The following is a 21,028-nucleotide window of genomic DNA, read 5'->3' on the forward strand; positions in this document are numbered from 1 at the left end:
GATTAGAAACCAACTGCACACTGTCCCGGATCTCCTGTTTGTGGATGTTTTATCAAACATGACCGATGTGTCAAATAATGAGCCCAAAGCTCAGACTGCAAACTCAAACACACAAACCTTTTTTTAACTTGTAGACCTGCGTAATTTCAGGGAGAGGGAAGAATCCTCGTATGGTCATGTCAGGCACACAGAAGCCCCACCGACTGTTTTTGTGAGGGTAGCCAATCAGAAGAAAGTTGTCTGAAAGGTTAGACGCTAAAGCAGCTGGCTTCTACACAGAGATCTGCGTGGACATAAAGAAAAAAACCTGCACGAATATATGTTTTATTCAGTAATTATCAGTTTTGCGTAGTTTAAATATTTTTGTCTCGCTTGGTGCTTTTACTTTGAAAACCATACGTGTTTTAATTTGACAGCAGCGGCTGCTTCCTGCATGTGGGCGAGGCAGAGTGACAGCTGCGAGCTGGAGACTTGTTTTTATCCTCCTGGAGACGAAATGTGAAGATTTCAAAGCGAAAGTCTAGAAGAAAAAATACGAAAAGGAAAAACGAAAAAGGTTCAGCGTCCGGAAGAAGATTTTTCTGCACTTCCGGACAAAAAAAAGAGGAAAAGTGATCGGTGAGTTGAGCTGCAGTCTCGTTAGTTTCTCTTTGTCTGTTTTTCTGCTGCTGATCCAACTTAAAACACACAAACAAACTCAAACAGCCGTTTTTTAACGGGCTGGATATTTATGCAAACTTTAACTTCATCCTAAAAGAAAAATAAATAAAAATAAACTTGTTTATGTTTATAAAGCTTCTTTTATTATTTCTGTTTATTTACACGATAATAAAAACTGTAATTCCGGGTTGTTTCAGTATTATGTGTATCAGAGTAAAATTACACCACAGATATTTTATAGTGGGGATATTTCAGGAACGATCAGAGGTGCATCACGTGGGAAAAACGCGGAGATCAAAGTGTTTACAGGATATTCTGAAGAATTCGGATCATTTTAAACCAGCAAAGCGTGAAAAAATAATAACCGAACAGCTCAAAGTTAGTGTGTTACAGGAAAATGACACAGAAATACTCAACAATGAAGCTCGAGCTCATTATTGTTCCTCATTATTAACGAAACTAAACAAAAATCCTCAGATTTACATGAAAAGTGATTTTAGAGCTGAAACAGCAAATTGAAGAAGTCTGAGTGTCTGAAGGTGGAAAATGGTTTCCTCCGTTTTTGACGCGTTTTCCTCCAACATCAGCAGCTCCAGCACAGACCAGCCTGCTGCTGCAAGGCATGCTGGGAAACACGGGATGGGAAGAATCCATAAAGGGGGCACAGAGGGGGGATTCAGTTATTATTAAATAATTTAGATTATCTTTAGTCTCAATACAGAAACAGGAAGCTATACGAACATCCACATAACAGCCGAAGCCTTTTTTTGTATACTTTGTTGATCCCCGTGGGGAAATTCCTCTCTGCATTTAACCCACTCACTTAGTGAAGCAGTGGGCACTTGCTCAGGGGTACCTCAGGGGAATCGAAACCCCGCCCTCCGATCATGGGGACACCACTCTACTTACTGAGTTATTCCTGCCTCTAATGTTAATATTTACTTTTATTAGATCACCATGAAGTAAATATTATATATTATTATTTTAAATGATGCATCAGAAGCACTTTTACAGGAGAGACCAACCTGCTGCTGCAGCGACAGGAAAATATCAGAAACACAAAATACGACGTCAAATCAAACAAAAGAAGGAAAAACGTTCACAGAAGTCAGATGTAGAGATTCAAATCATCTTTTTTAGTGAATGTACTCATAACTGTCCTGGTTGAAAACAGTTGAAACTCCAAAGTGAAAAAGAAGAAAAGAAACAAACAGTCACATCTGAAAAGCTGCGACCATCAAATGTTCTTTCATTAAAAATCTCTCTGGTTCTTAAAAAACGATGAAAGCAGTTCAATAAACATCTGCGTTTTCAGCGAAAAGTTGCCAGCAGGCAGTTTTCTGATCACACAGAAATCCCAGAAAGAGTTCAGAGGTGCATGAGTTCAGACTGTAGTCCAAACCTCTCCTCCTCTGCTGTTTTCAGTCAACATAAACTGAAATAAACATAATTATTTCTTTTCGACTTGTTCTGTTTAAACAAACTTGCATCCATGTTTGTTTTCTCCGTCTAAACTCAGCAGAGCAGGAAGGACGACGTGAAAATCAAAGATGCTCCTTTACTCACGCGGCTCGCCACAGCAGCATGTTTGATCTGGCAGCGTTTTGTCCTTCCTGACACAAACCCAGAGGGATCGATCGTAACACAAATCATTATTCCCAGATATTTCCAGATCGGATCGTGTAGTTTGACATAAACAGTCTGTCTTTATCTCGGTTTGTACTGAAGCCTCATGGGGAAAAAGTCCTTTTTACTTTTTCCCAGAACAGGAAAAATCTTTTATTTGACTGTTTTTGTTCCTCTCAGGCGGAAGTCGTAAACAGCAGAAATAATAAAATGTAAACGCTGCTGTCCAGAGGATAAACATAGAGTCCAAGGCCCACGGCAGGCCCACTAGAGCCTGCAGCCCGGCCCACTCGCAGCTTTGCAGCTGTGCAAGAGCTGCGCAGGAGGAACGTTTAAAATCCTTCAGAGGCTGAACCAGCATCAGGTTATTGTTTTACTCAATGTGCACTGCTTAAAGCGCCACGAAGGCGCCACAGATGAAAAATCTCTTTGTGACATCACACTGACCGAACCCAGAAAAAAAAAAGAGTAAAATTTTTAAAAAACATATTTTTCCTCCTCAGTTTCAGGGATGGACGGACGCATTTTAAATCCGTTTAAACAGTTCAGAGGGGCCTGTTTTTATTGGCTTACAGGTGCTCAGCTGTGCTGTATGTGGTTGCTAGCATCATGGACTGAGAAGAGTTTGACACCCCTGTGATAAACTCTTCAGATTATAATCTGCAGGTTTACAGAAAAAAGATTAAAAACTTCAGAAATCTTTCGGATGTTTGCGCTGACGTGTAGCAGATGAGGAGTGTTTCTTCGTCCCTCCGAGCTCACGCCGCTTCCTTCTCTTGTTTTGTTTTTGGAGGGCTGAACCTTCATCATTGAGTCTCGCTGCTGAGTGGACGTTAACCGGACGCCAGACTGGTTTTCTTTTGAATCTTGAGGAGGAGCAGAGAAAGGCGAGCCCCAGGCTCCTCCTCCTCCTCCTCATCTATTCGCTGTGACACAGGCGCCTCTGTTCACTGCCCTCTAACAGTCTGTGTGTTCAAATCACTCAGCCTGCTGATGACTCCTCTTCATCAGATCCCCCGGGCCTTCGTCCTCGGCCTCTTGTTGTGTTCTTTTCTCATCCTGCCACGAAGGCTCGTTATCCATGAAACACGATGTGGGATCCAAATGTGATGATGTGCTTCAGTTTGTGCAGAAGCCTTCGTCCCTCAGAGCTTCCTGTTAACAAACCATCACACTCACCGGCTCTTTGTCTAACGTCTGTGTCTCTCGTACAGAGACGATAGTTTATACAAAGTCGTTTCCTGTTTGTGTGTGTGCACGTGTGCGTGTGTGTCGGTCAGCTGATGAAGGGTTAACAGGAAGCGTGAGCTCAGAGTCACAGCATCTGTTTTTCTTTCTACAGTCTGCTCTCAGGCTGCGTCTCTGCAGGATGTGAGAGAAGCGCAGCAGAGAACAAAGAGCAACTTTAAAGGTAAGACCCAAAAACAGAGCCTGTTATAAATATCCTGATCAGTCTGGATTAGATGAGCTCAGATTAGCTCCAGTTAATCCCTCGAGTGCTCAGACTGCAGAGATTCAGCTGAACTGAGTGAAGCTTTGCTGAGGAGCAGATCAGACAGGAAGGAGGATTTTTAAAGAGCTGAAGTCACAGAAAGAAAAACAAGATTTCTTTTGGATTTTCTAGATTTTTCTTCTCGTTGGGAGTCAAACCAGCAAAAAATGAGTCGACTAATAAAAGCTGGGTGTAAAAGTCTGAGAAATGTCTGTGAGCTCCAGCTCAGATACACAACAACAACTTCCTTTATGAACACACACTCTGTGGTTTACTCAGACTCTCACACACGCACAAAATCCTGCTGCTAGAAATACTCACTACACCACCGAGTGCAGATTAATCCACCGCTGAAAATAGACCCCAACAACAGGAACTTTAAATAGAGACAGAGGAAAGATCAAATGTGCTTTTTTATCCCAAAAGTTTGGAAATTCCTGTAAAAACAATAGACACAAGCTAGAGTAGCTCAGACAAATACAGTAAAATAGAAGTTCAATAAAGATTACACGAAGAAAGGTGCAATAATTCAATTCAGTTTTATTTATAAAGCCCTGAATCACAACAGTTTCCTGTTAAATCTAATAAAGTGAATGAGCTCATTATGTTCAAATTTTAATACAAGTAAAATCCCTATATTTTTTTAAATCAATAAAAGTAAAAAAAAGTAAATAGTGAATAATATTGTAACATATATCATAAATAAGTATATATAAGTAAGTATATATATGTTTTGCATAAATACAAAAAAGGGAAAGTTAATGTAATAATATGAAGTTTAAAAAGAAAGTAAAAAATCTGATAAATGTTAAAATAAGTATAGTTTTTAATAAGATCCAATAAAACGTGACGTAAAAAGCTTAAATAACACAAAGTGTCTCCTTAGAGTAAAAACCAGAATAAATTCACTAAATCACAATAAAAATAATAAGAGTGTCTCGCTGAAAGAGCAGCTGTCAGCTGACGGCGTTCAGTGTGAGACCGGTCGTGTCTGAGGTCAGGAGGGTTGGAGAGGCGCTCTCTCTGCTGGTTTTGGCCTTTCATTGAAAAGATTTGTTAGAACAACATCTGCCTGTTTCTCACCGACAGCTGTTTGGTTTCTCATGCGCTTCACAGATCCTCGGACGCCGCTCTGCAGACAAACATGGCTCTGTTCTTCTCCGGCGCCGTCACAAGTACGTCACCGACATCACCGACCACGTTCACCAACACTTTACTTTTATTCTGGGACTTTATTACGACATTGTAGCAAATTTTGTTTTTGCCTATTCGAACTGTTCAAACTGTTATGGATGTGAAAAACGATCGGAAACCAAACTAAAGCTTTTAGCGGCTCCACAGATCTGATGTTAGCTCCTCAGACGAGCTCTGTGGAGCACTTTGCTGCCCGTCTGTCACATTCCTGCCCAGCTTTTATCTTCATCAAGTCCTCTGAGCAGATTTACCCAAGAATGCCCTGTGCCTCTTCATGCTGATAAAAGTCGTCTGTATTTAGAAACCACTGTGTGTGTGTGTGTGTGTGTGTGTGTGTGTGTGTGTGTGTGTGTGTGTGTGTGTGTGTGTGTGTGTGTGTGTGTGTGTGTGTGTGTGTGTGTGTGTGTGTGTGTATCTCTGATGGTCTTTTCTGCCGCTCAGGCTCTCCAGTCAAGCGAAGGTTGAGGAACAGTCACTGTCAGAGGTAAAAGCATCGTTTATTTCCTGTTTCTGATGAACGTGTGAAGTCTCAGCAGGAGGAGTTTGAAAAGCCTTTGCTGGTCTCTCTCCTGCAGCCTCGACGTGTCTCTGCTCTCTCCCGACTCCTCCTACATCTGCTACACCTCAGCGCACGGCAGCGAGCCCTGCTGCTGCCGCCGCTCGCCACGCCTCCTCACCAATGGATACTATGACGTGACCGAGGACAGCTTCTCCTGGGACGACGAGGGCAACGTGTCACTGACGCCCTGCAAAACCAGCGTCTCCTACAAGGAGAACCTGCACAGGTGAGAGCGGCAGGTAGACCCGGAGGCTCCCATTTATTTAGACTGTTTTTACCTGAGATCTGGATGCAGAAAAAACTTCGTTTCAGTGAGCTCGCTCGTTCCACGTTTATGGACAAGTAAAAGTTGTGACTTTTATTTTGAAAGCGAACTATCTCAATTTCCTGTTTGTGTCACACTTCTTGAAGTTTTGCCAACGCTCAGCTCGTAGTTGGAGAGCATTTACAGACAATGCAACACTACAGTCGGTCACTTTCATTCAAACTACAACCGCAGCAAGATGCTAGCAACCGAAGCCAGTAGGGGAATACACGTTTTCCCTAACAACAGTTGGTTGCCAGGTGGTCACTGACCAGTCTGTGTTACTGGGGCTTTAACAGTCATTTTCCCAGCCACTGTCATTAACCTTCAGCAACCACTCACAACCGGTTGGGGATTTTTTCTTTATGAATCGTGGTTGCCAAACGGTTGCAGACCAGTCTCTCTCTGCCTGTGTGACCAGGTTTTATTCACTGATCCGACTCTGCTACCACAACTGGCACACGGCCAAAATGGTGGATCAATTCGTCTAACTTTACGGACGCTACAAACATCGCTGTTGTTTGGTTTTCTGTTTTTATTTACCTCCAAAGTGAAATCAGAGCTGTGGCTTTACATGCAAACTAGCAAGCTCATTTCCTGCTATCTCGAACTTGGCTGAACTCGTAAATCTTCTTTTTCGTGAACACCTGGATGTTAAACTTCATTGAAACACATGGATGAACAGTCACAACAGTTTTTTGGGATTGTAAAAGTCTGGACTGTGTTTACCTCAAACTCTGCCTCAGAGTTAGTTTGATTTTATTAACCAAAGGAGAGTTTATACCAAGAAATGCAGCCAACAGCCTGCGTTTACTGCATTTTACAGCATCACAAGAAGTTTAATATTGCTTTTTTTTTAACCAAAGACTGAGAAAAAGTCTTTTTACATGTTTTTTTTGGAGAAAATGATCGATGACATCAGCTGCAATTACAGAGCTGAGAGAACCGAACGCCAAACGCTTTGTGACATTCACCAAACGCTTAACAAAGTTTGGAAAAACCTTCGTTCCATAACATTTTCCTCCCTTCAGTCCACACTCGGGATTATTTTACATCAGCAACAGGAACATAACGTCTCGTGGTCGTACAAATGTATGACAGCTGTTAAACACACACGCACCTCTTTAAAGCGGTGAGGTCACCTCCAACAGCCAATCAGAGTGAGCCGTTCGGCACATGTCGGGTAGGTTTGAAAGCTGTAAATACTTCAGACCTGACATCAGCTGCTCTCGGGGACCAGGGTGTGTGATGTCATTGATCACTGTTGCTAGGAGACCCCATGTTATTGAACACTTTGCCATCAACATGAGAAAAGCGTCTTTGTTCTGTTACATGAACTCTGTGTTCACAGGTGAAGCCTTGATGTGTTTGCAGAGTTCATCTTTTAATAACAACTAAAAGTCTTACTTTACTTTAAAATTCGATTAAACGTTGTTCCTGACGTTTATTTCTTGGTGTGCAGTCAGACAGAGCGGGCCGCTGCGCTCAGATTTGGTCACTTCCTGTTGTTTCAAATCACATTGTGGTTATTTTTGTCAGGCTGTGGTCATTCTCTGAGGAAGTGTTTTCACACTCGAGTTGCTTTTGGTCACTTTCTGCACTTTAACCCACTTTGTTGGGTTTGAGGTTTTTTGTTGGGGCTCTCGTTCTTTAGCTCTTTCTGGATTTCTTTGTTTCACTTTGATGTTGTTTTATGTCATTTTGTTCATCTTTTCTGTGCAAAGAGACACAAATTCCTCAAAATGACAAAAAACAAAGTTCAAAAAACCTCTGAACATGCCAAAGGACCTCAAACCCACACACGTGTCTGAACACTCATTTTTCCTTCAGGGTTTTCCGGCGCAGGCGGCGACCTCGCAGCTCGCTGGTTCGCCTGCTGAGCGATGTCACGGAGAGCTGCCAGTCGTGGCTCGATGAGAAAGTCTTCAGAGGTGTTTTCGGGACTGTGAACAACTGGAACCAGAAGCAGGAAGTTGACCAGGACCATGACCTGGACTGGTCCAGGAGCAGCCCTGATGGTCCGGCCTGTCTGGACGAGTCCTGGTCGCCGCTCAACAGCACTGAGCTGGAGGAGAGCCGCGCCTTCACGTACGGTGGGTAACCGACTGCTTAAAGGGCGAGTACGCTCAAATTAACATGGACAACAATGAACAATGATTTTGTTTTTTCTTTCAGACTTCACTGAGGTCCCGACTCCTCCCGACAAAGAAGCCCCGCCTCCAAATCTCCTGATCCACGAGGAGATTTGCTCTGAGATCTGTCAGTCAAAGGAGAGTTTCACCCAGTCGCTGGGCAGCCTCTCCGAAGTCCCGCCTCCTTCACCTTTCTACACCAACACCTGCTGCTGTCAGGCGTCACCTGAGCCCACAGGTGAGCCGCAGGGTCTCTGACGTCAGAGGCCTGCAGAGACTCGTAGCAGCCTGCTCAGATCCAGTCTGAATCTCTACGTTTTCATTCATCTCACTCGACTTTAATGCTGAATGAAAAACATTTGATGATTTTTATCTGCAGAAACCACCAAAGACACAAAACTGACACCCACGATCTCCACCACAAAGATCGACCTCTGTTCGCCTAACCCGAGTTATTCTTCTTTCTGTTTCAGGGTTCACGATGAAGGCCCTCCTCCTTCTCGTCTTCACCGTCTTCATCTTCACAGCTCTGTACTCGGGGTGAGACCTCAGTTCCTAATTTAGTTTTTTCAGAGCACTTTGATTGTTTGATCAGCATGAACCAAGAAAATCTCTTTAAGTCTCCCAGAAAATCTTCCTGAAGCCGATCGAGGATCTGAAAATGCCTCATCTGTCCGCTCAGTTTAGTTTAGAAAGCTGCAGCAGCTAAATGCATCATAGAGGCAGAAACACAATTTATTTATTAAGGGCTCTAAAAAGTGTATGAAAGTTAAAAACGTGTTTGTTTCTCTTATTTCTGAGTGAGGGGCGGGTCTCACTGAGAAACTGCACACTCATCAACCAATGAGAACATCCCATTTTACGTCCTTACTCACTCTGAAAATAAAAGTGTCAAAATAAGATGCATCTTTTTAAACTAGTGACTGAGCCTATAACATCGTCACAGAGATGCTTTCCCAGTTTTCTAAGTAAGTGTCGCCCCCTGGTGGCCTTTAGAAAGAATACGCTCTAAGACGCCTCAACACGGGCTTCATGTTTCAGACCTGAAGCTGCCTCCATGTTTTGTCCCGTCTACAGAAACGGCGTGATCTTTCTGTGTGGAAGTGCCGATGTGTTCAAAGACCGTTGTTTTGCAGGTGTCTGTGGTGGAGCGCGACTGTCACGTCGACCGTCTTCATGATGATCACAACATGTATGCGTGAGTATCAAAGACATTTCTGTTCAGTGATTAAAGATCTTTTGTCTTCGGGTAACAGAAACTCAGTCAGAGGTCCAGCTGTGACCCGTGAATTATTCAGTTTGCAGAAGTTTATTTGGCCCTCAGTGCAAATCCCTGTTTTACAATCACACTGGTGTGAATGGAGCCGCTCTTCATCACTACAGGCTGCCTTTAAACAGAAATAAGACGTTTGTCTCCCCCTGCTGGCAGGGAGAGTCATTACTTTACTTGGATGTTTCCACTGTACTTCCAGCTCCCTGCTTGGGCTGTTTTTTGTAATTAATGAGAAAGTTGTTTTTTAAATGCTGCTTTAAAACTGCAGTCACCTGCAGCTCACTATTTGTTTCAACCACTGCTGTTGGAGCACGAGTGATACCAGTTTGGCCCAGTTTGGCCTTTTAACTTAAACTGGTTATAAAGACTCTTAAAGTCTTCAAATATTCACATTTAACTTGTTTATGACAAGCTGGTAATTTCAGCTTCAGACCTTCGTTCGTTTCCCAAATACCAGCTTTAAGTGTTTAAAATCAAAACCACAGACTGAAGCAAAGGACAGATGACTACATTTCTCTACAACTGTATTTTTTTTTTATTACATAAAATGATCAGTTTGTCTTCCAAAAAAAGCCGAAACGACTGCAACTTGTTTAAAATCCAGAGAGATGAATGCAGTTTGTTAGCAATATTAATACTAGCGGTTATAAACACCAGCTTATGGTAAATCATTACAGTTTGGTTTACATTTATTACTTTTGGGGTCTTGAAAACACCATTGTCCTGTAATAAACCCAATGAATCCTGTTGATTATAATATGAACTAATAAAAGTAAATCTGGTGCAGTTTTGCTCTGCAGCTCCTGACTGCTTTTAATCTGCCAGCAGAGCACGAATCTGATTTTGTTTTGGTGATTTTAACACGTCACTGCTCTCGTTTCTTTCAGTCCTGACAAAGTCGGGCCCGCTGGGCGAGTGGAGGAGGGCGAAGACGGAGGTGAGTCTGAAATCAGAAACTTGGTTTCTCACATTTGAGCTGCAGAGGAGACAAACGAGTTTTAACAGCTGCCACTGATTCGGTTTCAGGACATCACGTCGAGAAACGAGTGAGGAAACGCGTCTGGAGAACCTGAAGGAGGAGAAGGCGAAAAGGTCGGACGGGACTCATCAGAAACGTTAGATTCTGACTTTTATTTCACTTTATGTTTGCATGTGAGGTGCACAAAATAATCTGAGCTCCAGAAAACATTTTAGAGCAAACATTTCTCCTTTTAAAACAAAAATCACTCCTTAAAAGAGGTTTTTGTATTCACATTTTTAAAAATGTGTCATCTTTACGTTGAAATGTACACGCAGAGCAGGAGGCTGCTTCGTGCTTTTAGTCAGATTTAAGCCATGAAATGTCTTCTAGCTGAAAAAAGTTGTTATTAAAGTGTTGGAGCTCAGTGGCACATGTTAGTAGTTTAGCAGCTTAGAAAGCTAAAAACATTCATATCAACTCAAAATGTAGCCGATGTATTTTAGGAGTGTCTTCTTTCTTTGGTTTGTAGTTGATCTTGGCTTTTTTGAGCGTTCCAAAGTGACCAAACGTCAGATGTTTAATGTCTGCAAAACATTTTCAGGGTTAAAGGGCAAAAAATAAATAAAAATAAGAGCTGTGACTTTTTATAAAAACCAAATGCACAAAAATCCCCTGGAGGCTATAAAAGTGCCATTTTTCCCTCCAGAATAAACAGAACGAAGAGTTTTACTACAAAATAAAATACCCACAAACACAGTATTTTCACATTAAAGTTCAGCTCAGATTTTATTGTGAAAGCTGGATTCCTGAATTCCTGGTAATTTTACTGGTACAAAATACTTTCTTACATCTATAAAATCAGGTTTAATTTGCTGACATCGATTGATGACAGGTCAGTGGGCGGGGCCATAGTGTTCAGTAAATCATCCTGATTGATCACAGTCAGTTAAATGGGAGTTTATGAAACCAGCAGAGGCCGTTAAAGCAAACAGACCTCCAGAAGGTCCTCTCAATTCTCCACCGGACTTTCAAACAGCTAACAATCATCTACTTTAAGAATCTTCTCAGGACTGTTTTGAGCAGGGGTGTCCAACTCCAGGCCTCAAGGGCCGGTGTCCTGCAGGTTTCAGATCTCACCCTGGGTCAACAAACCTGAATCAAATGATTAGTTCATTAGCAGGCCTCTGGAGAACTTCAAGACATGTTGAGGAGGTCATTTAGCCAATTACATCAGCTGTGTTGGATCAAGGACACATCTAAATCCTGCAGGATTCCGGCCCGTGATGCCTGGAGATCCCCACCCCGGGTTTAGAACTTCTTTAGCTGGATGAAGAATGTCGAGAACAATATTGAGGCTTCTGGGCTTTTTATAAACCAATAAGGTGCTTGGATGCCTGCTCAGACCTCCACAAGAACTCCTGAATCCTCCTGAAGCACTTTGAATCTGCTGCCTTCCAAACCTTCCTTGGACAAGAACCACCTCATAGCATAGAGGCTCATTTCCAGGATCTGGCTTACATCATTAAAATGCATCCATACCGGTATTCGGCCATTGTGCTAAAAGACACCAGCTCAGGTCCGTTGCACGGATCCGGTCCAGAACTTAAGATGGATCTAGCCTGAATCCGGGCCAAATATATTTTATCTGGGTTATTTCCCAGTTTTAAAGAAAATAGGTAACAGTAGTGTCCATTATGCATTTGCTCATCTCTTGGCCACTAGAAACCATGTGAGGTTGTTACAGAAGGAAAATTCTCACATTTAATTTGCAGTAAACGCTTGAAAATTGTGTATATTTAATGTTAAAGAGCTATTTTCAGATAGTTATTCTCTGCAGCATTTTGTGGTAAAACTCTTCAGCTGTTAGGTGCCTTCAATCAGCCAGCAGTGCTCACATGGTGATAATAATAAAGGGAACCCTGAGATGCTGTTGAAACGCACTGACAGATATGTTGAATAGAGACAAAAAGGTAAGAAAAGCAGATCAAGTTCAAACATTCTGCCTTTGAGTGGTTTCTTTCACTCCGTTTGTTTTTGTCTGATTCTTGGGAGACTTTAATGTGGTACAAACGTAATCCGTACAGGTCGAAGGTTCAAATATGTTATTTATGACCTGGTTACACAAACACATATAAAGCTCTTATTTTTAAAAGCAAATTTGCCTTTATAAGGAGCAATAATTCCAGAAAATGGAAGAAACTCAATAAGCTGGGAGAACGTTTGTGGATTTGGGAGAGATCTCTTAAAGTCAAAATACTCGCTGTAGAAGCTTTGTAAGAAAACCAAGTACTGTAGCGCTTTACGAGATGTTTTGTCTTATAAAGTTTTTAAAAATTGAATCATGTTTGGGCCTCAAACTACGCCAAGAGTGAAGAAGGAGGAGATGATCTCTGCTTTGGGTCCTCCGGCAGCACAGATCAGCTCCTCTGGTGTGAAGCTGAAATGTTTGAGTGATAAAGTTTGTGGAAACTGACTAGCGGAGCAGAGAAATGTTTAACTCTTCATGTTCAGATCATTTGAAGCCTTTAGGATAAAAAAAGAAAACAAAAAACCTCATCATGCTGGGTTAGGTCACATGGGAGCTGCATTAATTAACAGAAATGTGATTCTAACGTGTACGTGAACATCTGGGTTTTAGTTATAACTGGAAAACTGAGACCTAATCCTGAAAACTATCGAGATCAGACTATTATCTAGTCTGTTGGTTAAAGTAGTTAAACACCAATTTAAGGTGTAGATCTACACCTAGAATGCTATAATAAGACTCCGGCTGTGAATTTTTCACTAATGCTAGCAAGCCATAAAGACTGGAATCTTTTCCACTGACAACGTTCCTCTCATGTGACGTGAACGCGGCATCGCATCTGTAGCATGAAGGGTTAAAACGGTCACACCAGATGAGGCACAGAAACCCCAACAAAAACAGCCCCCAAAATGCCCACGTTGTTTTACTTTTGTCTAAAATCTGGATAAAGAGTAAAAGCAAAGTTGGCATCAAATTTTTAGTTAGTATCTTTTCATGTTTCACTTTTCAACAAAATCTCAAGGTTTTTTAGATGCCTGAAATAACGTTTACAACAGTTATTTTCGACTTGGTGGGACGTTAACATCATAACTGCGGTGAATCCTAAAAGACGTTTAGCTAACAGCTAGTATTCCTATCAGCCAGGAAATGCTAAAGCTAACAGCACTCTTTTACAATTTACATTATATAATTGATAAAGGTAAATAAAACTATAACTAGATACAGACAAACTAGCTAGTTTCGAGAAAAGACAGTTGTAATGTTTATAAAGTTAATAAGCTATTCTACCATAGCTTATTAACTTTAGCTAATTAGCCATTTTAGCTAATCACGCACTTAACGTTCATCGCTAATTACTACCAGCACAACTAAGGGAGCCAAAGTTTCAAGGTGTTCAGCTCTGGTGTGACTGAATCTTTGTGGTTAACTCTCTCCCTGTCTTCATAAATCAGGAATTATTGTTAATTAATCCAAGTGCCAAATTTGTTTAAAGATAACATTACAGGTGATGTATTACCACATGTAATCAATGAACAGCAATCAATGTGTTGTACTGATGTTTTTAATACTGCTCTGCTCAACTTTGAATTTAAAGCTGTGCTTAATACTTTTTGTATAAGAACAGATCATGAATCAAATGATCAATGAAATCTTTGTAATGTTAAAGGTTTTGCTTTTAATGTTGTAACTTCCAGCTGTGTGAAGTTTTTTTTTTAGCTTCTTCTAAATCCTAGTTTTGGCTTTGTGGTCAAAAATCTATATTTTCCAGGTGGTGGAGGAGACCAAAACAGAGCTAAAAATGCAACTCCAGAGATGGTTTCTCTGGGTCTGCCCCCTGTTGGCCAAATATCAGTCAGTGCAGCTTTAAATAAACAAAGTTCAAAGTGGATCAAGTTTTTAATGGTGTTCTTCTAAATATAAAATTTAGAGTAAAAGACAGAAAAATCCTGAGGAGGAAAATAATTTTAATAGATTTAAAGACAAATTTTACATTCTGTGTGGAGGAACTACTAAATATGGAGTTACTGTTAATGTAAATAGTTTTGTAATTTCTATAGACTGCACTTATTTTCACATGTGGAATTCTTGCTTGTAACAGCACTTATTGTATCTTTTTTTTATTGTATTTTATCGTACTTTGAGTCTCTGGAAGTTAAACTGTAAAATTTCACCTTAAACAAGACGCAAATTTAATTTGAACTTCAAGCAAAGGAACAAATTCTGAATGTATACATGTGAATCAGTGTGAAATCAGCCTCTGAAATGACTGTTTAAAGGATGAAGTAATCCTTATTTCTTACAGTGTGGATCGCTGTGTTTCAGTCTGCAAATCAGCCTTTGGCCTGTTGATGGCGCTGTGCTTTGAGAATGAACTTTTACAGTATTTGGGATTTTGTCAGCTATATTTAGTCTCGGCTAAGGTGAATGTTTATGATCCATTAAACTATATTACAAAGACAAACTGTATCTGTATTTTGTTTTAAATGGATTTAAATTGATGGTCATGGATTTCAGTTTCATAAAATGTCAGCTGTCAGGTGTGAGTAGTCAGTTAACACCTGTTCAACAGCTGAAACTAGTCACTCGGGTGATTCCTTTTGCACATAAAGAGTTGCAAGTGTTGAGTCTTGACCGTTGTGTGCTTTAATGTGTTTAGACTGAACCTGAAGCTGCAAGCAAAGCCTGAATACCTGAGAACTGTCAGAGAAACAGCCCAGGAAATAAAACCCACAAGCAGGAATCCATCATCTTCCACAGATTTCAGAAGTTCCAACTTTACAGATCTCATCAAATCTACTCGTGCCCATCCATGCTGTCCGTTTAGATTTGGCTGATGTGTGAGTTTAAATCAATTTGAGAACTTTCGTGGGTTCTCAAGTTAACTTAAATCAGTCTAACCTTTTCTTTTCTTTTTAACGGCTCCAACAGGAAGTGGCCATAAGCTGCAGCTTCTCAGCAAAACATGCAAAACTTGGGGATCATGTGATGGTCCCATTGGCAGCTTCTGAAAGTGATTCAGGCTTTTTAGTTTTTGTTAATGATTTTTGTTTTTGTTAATAAAAAAAAAAAAAAAAAAAAAAAAAGATTACATCGATGGTGAATGAACTCAAATTTCTTCAGTATCACTGGCTGGACCTTCACCATGCAGCGAGCCTGAAATCCTAATCAAACAAGCTGCTACCTTAAGGTGAAGGTAGTGTTAATATAGTCAAAACTTTGTGCTTTATCTTTTTTGGCTCTCAATGGGACCAAAATGTATTAAAAAAACTAATAATATTGTGCTGAATTCAGTACAAGTTTAAACTAGTTAAGAAAACCAAAACCTGGTCAGGAAAGCGTTTGAGGGCACAGAACGTGGAAGCAACCAGCCACACGAATCGCACCCAGTCGGCCATTAGAAGGAACACCAGACTGAAGCGCTCCTTCTACGGCTTCACTTTTCAGACCTACATCTTATCACCTGGAAGTAGAGGAAGGAAAAAGAAAATAAACCTGACTCAGTCTCTCCACTTTTGTCATGTTAAAACTGAGACGCCTAAAGGATCAAATTTCAAGTGATCAGAATAGTTTAAAACAAAAACAAAGCACTCTGATTTTAGCAGCTGCTTTTATTAAAAATGATAAAAAAGAAAAAGGAAGTTCGTTCACGTTTCTTCAGTTACACGTCAGTCACAATGAAACTCGATGTACAGTCATAAACATTTGTTACCTTCACACAACCACAGGCTAGTTTCACACATGAACGTTGTATAAAACACCTGCTACTGAAAAACCACAAGACTTGTGAAGGATTATTTTCGGTCCCTGCCCGGTGACACCATGACCAGTGAAATTTGAAACAGGAAGTAGAGGTTCTCTTCCACTTATTCTTATCAGAGGGTGGAGCCTATCCCACCTGCCACAGAAAGCTCACCAACCTGACACGTAGCTAACACAGAGAACCATTGACATTCACAGCTATGGGCTCTTTAGATTCCCCCAATAACTGAACGTCTTTGGATTGTTGGGGGAAGCCACACAGAAAGCTCAGGTGTTGGAGCTGATCTCAGGATCTGTAGTCTCTTTAATCGCTCACATACAAGTTCAGGGAAAGACTATTGTTTACTTGGCCTGTTGTATCTAAACTTCACACAACAGTCGGCGACCTCTGGTCGTCACATCGGCCCACATGGGCGGCAGTTTAGAGATGGAGGTGAGGAGCTCCACCTAGATCTACTGTTCCTACATCTGAGGAGGTTCAGGACACAATCGGCATGCCTCCTCGGCACCTCCCCTTGGAGGATTTCCAATCCCATATTGGTGACGATAGATCCAGAGGAAATCAGAAATGCACTTGATATTTATCCTGGGAGCGTCTCAGGAAGAGCTGGAAACCATTGCTGGAGAAACAGAAGTCTAGAAAAGTCTCAGGTGCCCTCCTGAGCTTGCTACCACTTCAACTTCAAATGAGACAGTGGGATGGATGTTTTCTTCAATGTAAATGTTTAATGGAAATTTTAAGATTTAGTTTAAACGAGTTCCCAGCCCAGACAGGAGGCTGTGGCGCCCACTTTGAATTCACTTGTTAAAACAGTTTTGAGTTTAAATCAAACACCACCATCCACTAAAAACGTTTCCCCTACACTTCAAAAGTCTTTTTCCCCTCATGGAAGTTTCATTGGCTGTTACCTTTTTCCATAGAGTTCAGTTCAGGATCTTTTGAGGAGTTCTTTCTCTGCAGATGTGACCACACTTCAGTATCCATCCTCTTTATCCAAACAGAGCTGTTAGCTTTGGATTTTGTGGATTTGCTTTGTTTTTACTGGCAAAGTGCAACAGCTCCTCGGGCTTTATTTGGGTTCAGCAACTTTACAAAGACTGAAACTACTGAAAGTACGATTACATTTTGGTTTTAGGTTAGTAAGCATGGACACAGTTAACTGAAGCCGAGTTTTAATTGAACATGACAACCTTGACGCCCAAGACAAATACCTGATGGACACAAAGCCCTTTCTTGCCTTCCTTCTGTTACCTGGGTCAAAGGTCAAAGTTTAGACAGAGAACCAGATGCCTCCAGCTCTTCTGGGGGGACACTGAGGATGTCCCCAGCCAACCTGCTGCTGCAAGGCTCTTAACAAAAAGACAGCACATTACACCAGTTTAATTCTCAGTATACTGGCTTCCAGTTCAAACTCGTAGTGCTGACTTCTAACGTCGTGACGCTGCTGCCGACATCTCCGGTCTTTTAGAACACCACGCTCCCTCTCGCAGCCTGAGATCATCTAATCAAAGGATGTTGGTAGTCCCACCAACACATTTAAAGACCACGGGAGTCAGATCTCAGAGCGGTGGCCCCCAGGATGTGGAGCGCTTTGCCTCCATCTTTACGTTGCCTTGATTGTATTTATTCTTTTAAACAGCAGCTAAAGACTCATTTATTTAGACTGGCTTTTAACTAGATTTGTGCTGTATGATCGATTGTGTTGTTTTATGTACATAGTTCTTACCTGGTGAAGAGTGCTATATAAAGTTATTATTAATATTAAGACCTAATCTGTCCAGGTGTCTCCTCACCTGGGAAGAAGACCAGACTAAGAGCGACTCCGAAGTCTGATTAAAACTGGAAGCAGTGGCTTGAAATCGAGCCGATCCCCGGCGGCCACACTGTCTGCTGCCATATGTTCCAATGAAACACGTGAAAACGTTTGCAGGTGATCCAAGAACATCTGTTTTGTGTTCAAACATACACGATACACATTTTTACAGTAGGTCACGTGTTTGTGAGACTACCTCACTGCAGATATCTGCAATGCCGCTTCTCCCAGTGGTCACTGCACGGCGCCAAACCGTTTCTCTCCTGCATGGAGAGTGATGTGGCGCCGCAGGTGGCTGCCTGATATGAATGTCTTGTTGCAGTACGAACACCTGAACTGTTTGCAGTCTGTGTGGACGGTCATGTGGACCTTCAGCGATCCCGACTGGGCAAAACGTTTGCCGCAGTGGACGCAGCCGTAGCGTTTCTCGCCCGTGTGGACGCTCTGGTGGCGTTTGAGGTTGCTGGAGTCTGAGAAGCGTTTACCGCAGAGCGCACAGACGAACGGTTTCTCGCCGGTGTGGACCCTCATGTGGGTTTTGAGGTTCTTGAGGCAGGCGAGCTTTTTCCCGCAGCAGTTACAGACGAACGACTTTCCCCCGCCATCCTCGCCTCTGTGGCTTGCCGCTCTGCTGATGGCATCCTGTCTCCACCCGCCCCTCCGGATGAAGGAGCGATGTTCTCCTGGCGTCTCCTTCCTAACAGGAAGCTCGTCTGCAGGCACCGCCCTCTGCTGGCTGCTCTGGAAACCTGCAGGTCGCTCTGCTGCAGACAGACTCACCTTGCTGTGCGGGAATGTGAAGCTGCCACCTGAATTGGACGCCGATGAGCAGCCGGCCTCCGCTCCCAGAGGATTTTGGGTGGTGTGGGAGCCATGCTGAAGCTGTGGCTCAAATATCAAACAGTCGTAACTGCTGGTTTCTGACCTCTGGGTGTTCTGGACAGAGGTGGAGGTAGAGCTGACTTCCCCGCTCGTCCACGAGATGCCACCATCGTTTGCTACTTCCTGTTTGATTGCAGCTTCTGCCTCTACCTGTCCCTCTTCATTATGACAGAAGCCTTCTGGAGATAAAAGGAAAGCAGAAAGAGTTTTAGCCTCTTACACAGCTTAAACTGGACACCATCGGGTTTAGATCTGTCCTGTATGAGCCAGCTACAAACTAAAAAGACTACACTGAGTCAAACAGGAAGAAAAAGGCTCTCTTCAGGTTCTTATACTTACTGTCCGGCTCAGACTGGGACCAGGATACGCAGTCATCGTCCTCCACTTTGATCACAGCAGCTGTGGTAGCATCTGCAGGCTGCTGGAATTGGAGGAGAGAGGTTAAAAAATGAAGAGTGAGGGAGGAAATCCTGCTAATGCTCCTCCCACCTTTTCTACTCACCGTACTCTGTGTGGTTTCCTGTCTCGGCTCTGCAGGTGAGTTGTGGTCTCTGCACTGAGGCATCGCCTGATTGGACACTCTGGACAAGACTACCTCACCTGCAGGAGGGGAGTGAGGACGGCGTTTAAAGTTCTGAATCATGTACAGCTGTAAATGTTATTTTTTTTCTGTGCATTGCTGCGATTTTATTGTCCTTTATGTCCTTTTTCTTCTGCAAATTGATCTACATCAGTTCTTTAAAAACCCTGGACAGTCTGAGGTGTTGGATGGATTAAAACAATGCGCCAGATGTGTTCGACTGGGTTTTGGGTCCAGCGAGCGTGGGGACCAGTCGATGGTATCAATTCCTTCATCTTCCAGGAAGCGCCTGCATACTCATCACATGAGGCCGGGGATTGTCGTGCACCAGGAGGAACCCAGGACCCGCTACTTCAGTACAGGTTGTGACAGCGGGTCCAAGGACTGCATCCCGTTACCTAGCAGCAGTCAGGGTGCCGTTGGCTAGCCAGTAGACATCTGTGCATCCCTCAATGCCTCCCATCACTGACCTACCACCAAATTTTGGCACGATGTCTCCACACCTTTTCACGTCTATCACGTGTGCTCAGGGTGAGCCTGCCCTCGTTTGTGGAAAGCACAGGGCGCCAGCGGGGGATCTGCCAAATCAGGTATTCTATGGCTGATGCCAATCAAGCTTCACAGTGCTGGGGAATAAACACAGAAGAGGAACTCAGGCCCTCAGGCTACCCACGTAAGGTCTGCTTCGGATTGCTTGGTAAGAGACATTCACACTAGTGGCCTGCTGGCAGTTCTCATTCTGTTCCTCCTTACACAAAGGAGAAGATACTGGTTCTGCTGATGGTTTAAGGTTCCTACTGCCCTGTCCAGCTCTCCTAGAGTCTCCTTCATGCTCTTGAGACAGGGCTGGGAGACACACCAAAACTGCTGGCAATGGCACGTATTAATGTGCCAGTCTGGAGGTGTTTTACTTCCTGTGCAAACTCTGCAGGTAGGGCACGGGAATCGCCTCATACTATCAGAAGTGCTACTGACCTCTAAAACTAATGGAAAGAGTCAGAAAAATTAATAAACATAAAACATTTCTTTTTGTACTCTGTTGTTTATTTCATTGACACCAAAGCAGCTGGAAATGATTAACAACTGTTACCAAACTGACCGCATCAATTAATCGAGTTCATGCTGCACTCTGGTCAAAAAGTTTTCCTTTCGTTTTTACAGTGTAGTTGCTGTGAATTTAGAAGTTAACGGTCGGTTACCTGTCGCGGTCGCGTTCCTCTTCAGTTCGGCTCGTGCGCGGCCGCTCGCGTGGAGCACCGCGCTGCCGCTGGCGGTAACCGCGGCTCGCAGTGCGGTCGCTCGGGCGGCCCGCAGCTCCATGAGGCGCAGTTTCCTCCGCAGCACCTCATTTTCTTTGCGACTCCGCGAGATCTCCAGCTGCAACACCGAGTAGCCGCTGTCCACGAGCTCGCAGATCTCCGCCACGGCCGTGTTGGCCAGCACCTCCATGATGGAGGCGAGCTGCGCGTGGAAGGTGGCCGCGGGGGACATTGTCCAATCCAGCGCGTGCGTGTATCTGAAGCAGAACAATCCACACCGCGGGCTCGAGGCAGGACCTTAGACTCCACCGTTAGCTTACCTGAATGTAGCCGCTCACCTGATGTGCGCTCTCCGATACAGACCAGGAAGTGATGGCGGGGGCTGGAATTAATCCACAGTGCGCATGTGCAAAGTATCCTTTTACTGTTTCAAGCAAATTTCAGGTATGAAAACGTCCCAATAACTCCTCGTTTGATTGTCCTTCTTAGGGAGATGAAACCTGTATC

The 21,028-nt window shown here is 42.9% G+C and overlaps 2 protein-coding genes across 3 annotated transcripts; one reads left to right on the forward strand and one right to left on the reverse strand.

The window, feature by feature from the left end:
• Positions 1-419: 419 nt before the first annotated feature.
• tmem71 (transmembrane protein 71) lies at positions 420-14,681 on the forward strand. The gene is made up of 11 exons (XM_085388964.1): positions 420-618; positions 3,629-3,697; positions 4,895-4,953; positions 5,414-5,456; positions 5,548-5,757; positions 7,666-7,928; positions 8,011-8,205; positions 8,441-8,507; positions 9,104-9,165; positions 10,128-10,177; positions 10,267-14,681. Exons 3-11 carry the CDS (start codon positions 4,923-4,925, stop codon positions 10,288-10,290), a joined length of 945 nt encoding a protein of 314 aa, XP_085245090.1. The 5' UTR covers positions 420-618; positions 3,629-3,697; positions 4,895-4,922; the 3' UTR covers positions 10,291-14,681.
• A 3,003-nt stretch (positions 14,682-17,684) lies between these two features.
• On the reverse strand, positions 17,685-20,947 carry LOC146647434 (uncharacterized). Of its 2 annotated transcripts, none has more exons than XM_085388917.1 (4): positions 20,462-20,947; positions 19,185-19,282; positions 19,022-19,103; positions 17,685-18,861 (listed from the first exon to the last, which is right to left on the reverse strand). In XM_085388917.1, the coding sequence occupies exons 1-4, from the start codon at positions 20,751-20,753 to the stop codon at positions 18,035-18,037; spliced, it is 1,299 nt and encodes a 432-aa protein (XP_085245043.1). In that variant the 5' UTR covers positions 20,754-20,947; the 3' UTR covers positions 17,685-18,034. The 2 variants fall into 2 exon arrangements, with proteins under 2 accessions (XP_085245043.1, XP_085245044.1); XM_085388918.1 differs by having other exon boundaries at positions 19,022-19,100; positions 20,462-20,946.
• Positions 20,948-21,028: the final 81 nt, after the last annotated feature.

This window comes from Rhamphochromis longiceps, linkage group LG18 (assembly GCF_057381845.1).
Source record: "Rhamphochromis longiceps isolate RC_006_pf linkage group LG18, R_longiceps_female_GT1.1, whole genome shotgun sequence".
Lineage (NCBI taxonomy): Eukaryota > Metazoa > Chordata > Actinopteri > Cichliformes > Cichlidae > Rhamphochromis > Rhamphochromis longiceps.

What these genes read in the sequence shown, in the direction of transcription:
- tmem71 (XM_085388964.1), top strand. Translation starts at nt 4,923, where the DNA reads ATGGCTCTGTTCTTCTCCGGCGCCGTCACAA. An exon ending in GATGATCACAACATGTATGC is followed by an intron (nt 9,166 to 10,127) that starts GTGAGTATCAAA and finishes CGTTTCTTTCAG; the next exon opens with TCCTGACAAAGTCGGGCCCG. An exon ending in GGAGGAGGGCGAAGACGGAG is followed by an intron (nt 10,178 to 10,266) that starts GTGAGTCTGAAA and finishes ATTCGGTTTCAG; the next exon opens with GACATCACGTCGAGAAACGA.
- LOC146647434 (XM_085388917.1), bottom strand. Translation starts at nt 20,753, where the DNA reads ATGTCCCCCGCGGCCACCTTCCACGCGCAGCTCGCCTCCATCATGGAG. An exon ending in GAGGAACGCGACCGCGACAG is followed by an intron (nt 19,283 to 20,461) that starts GTAACCGACCGT and finishes CCCCTCCTGCAG; the next exon opens with GTGAGGTAGTCTTGTCCAGA. An exon ending in AGGAAACCACACAGAGTACG is followed by an intron (nt 19,104 to 19,184) that starts GTGAGTAGAAAA and finishes CTCCAATTCCAG; the next exon opens with CAGCCTGCAGATGCTACCAC.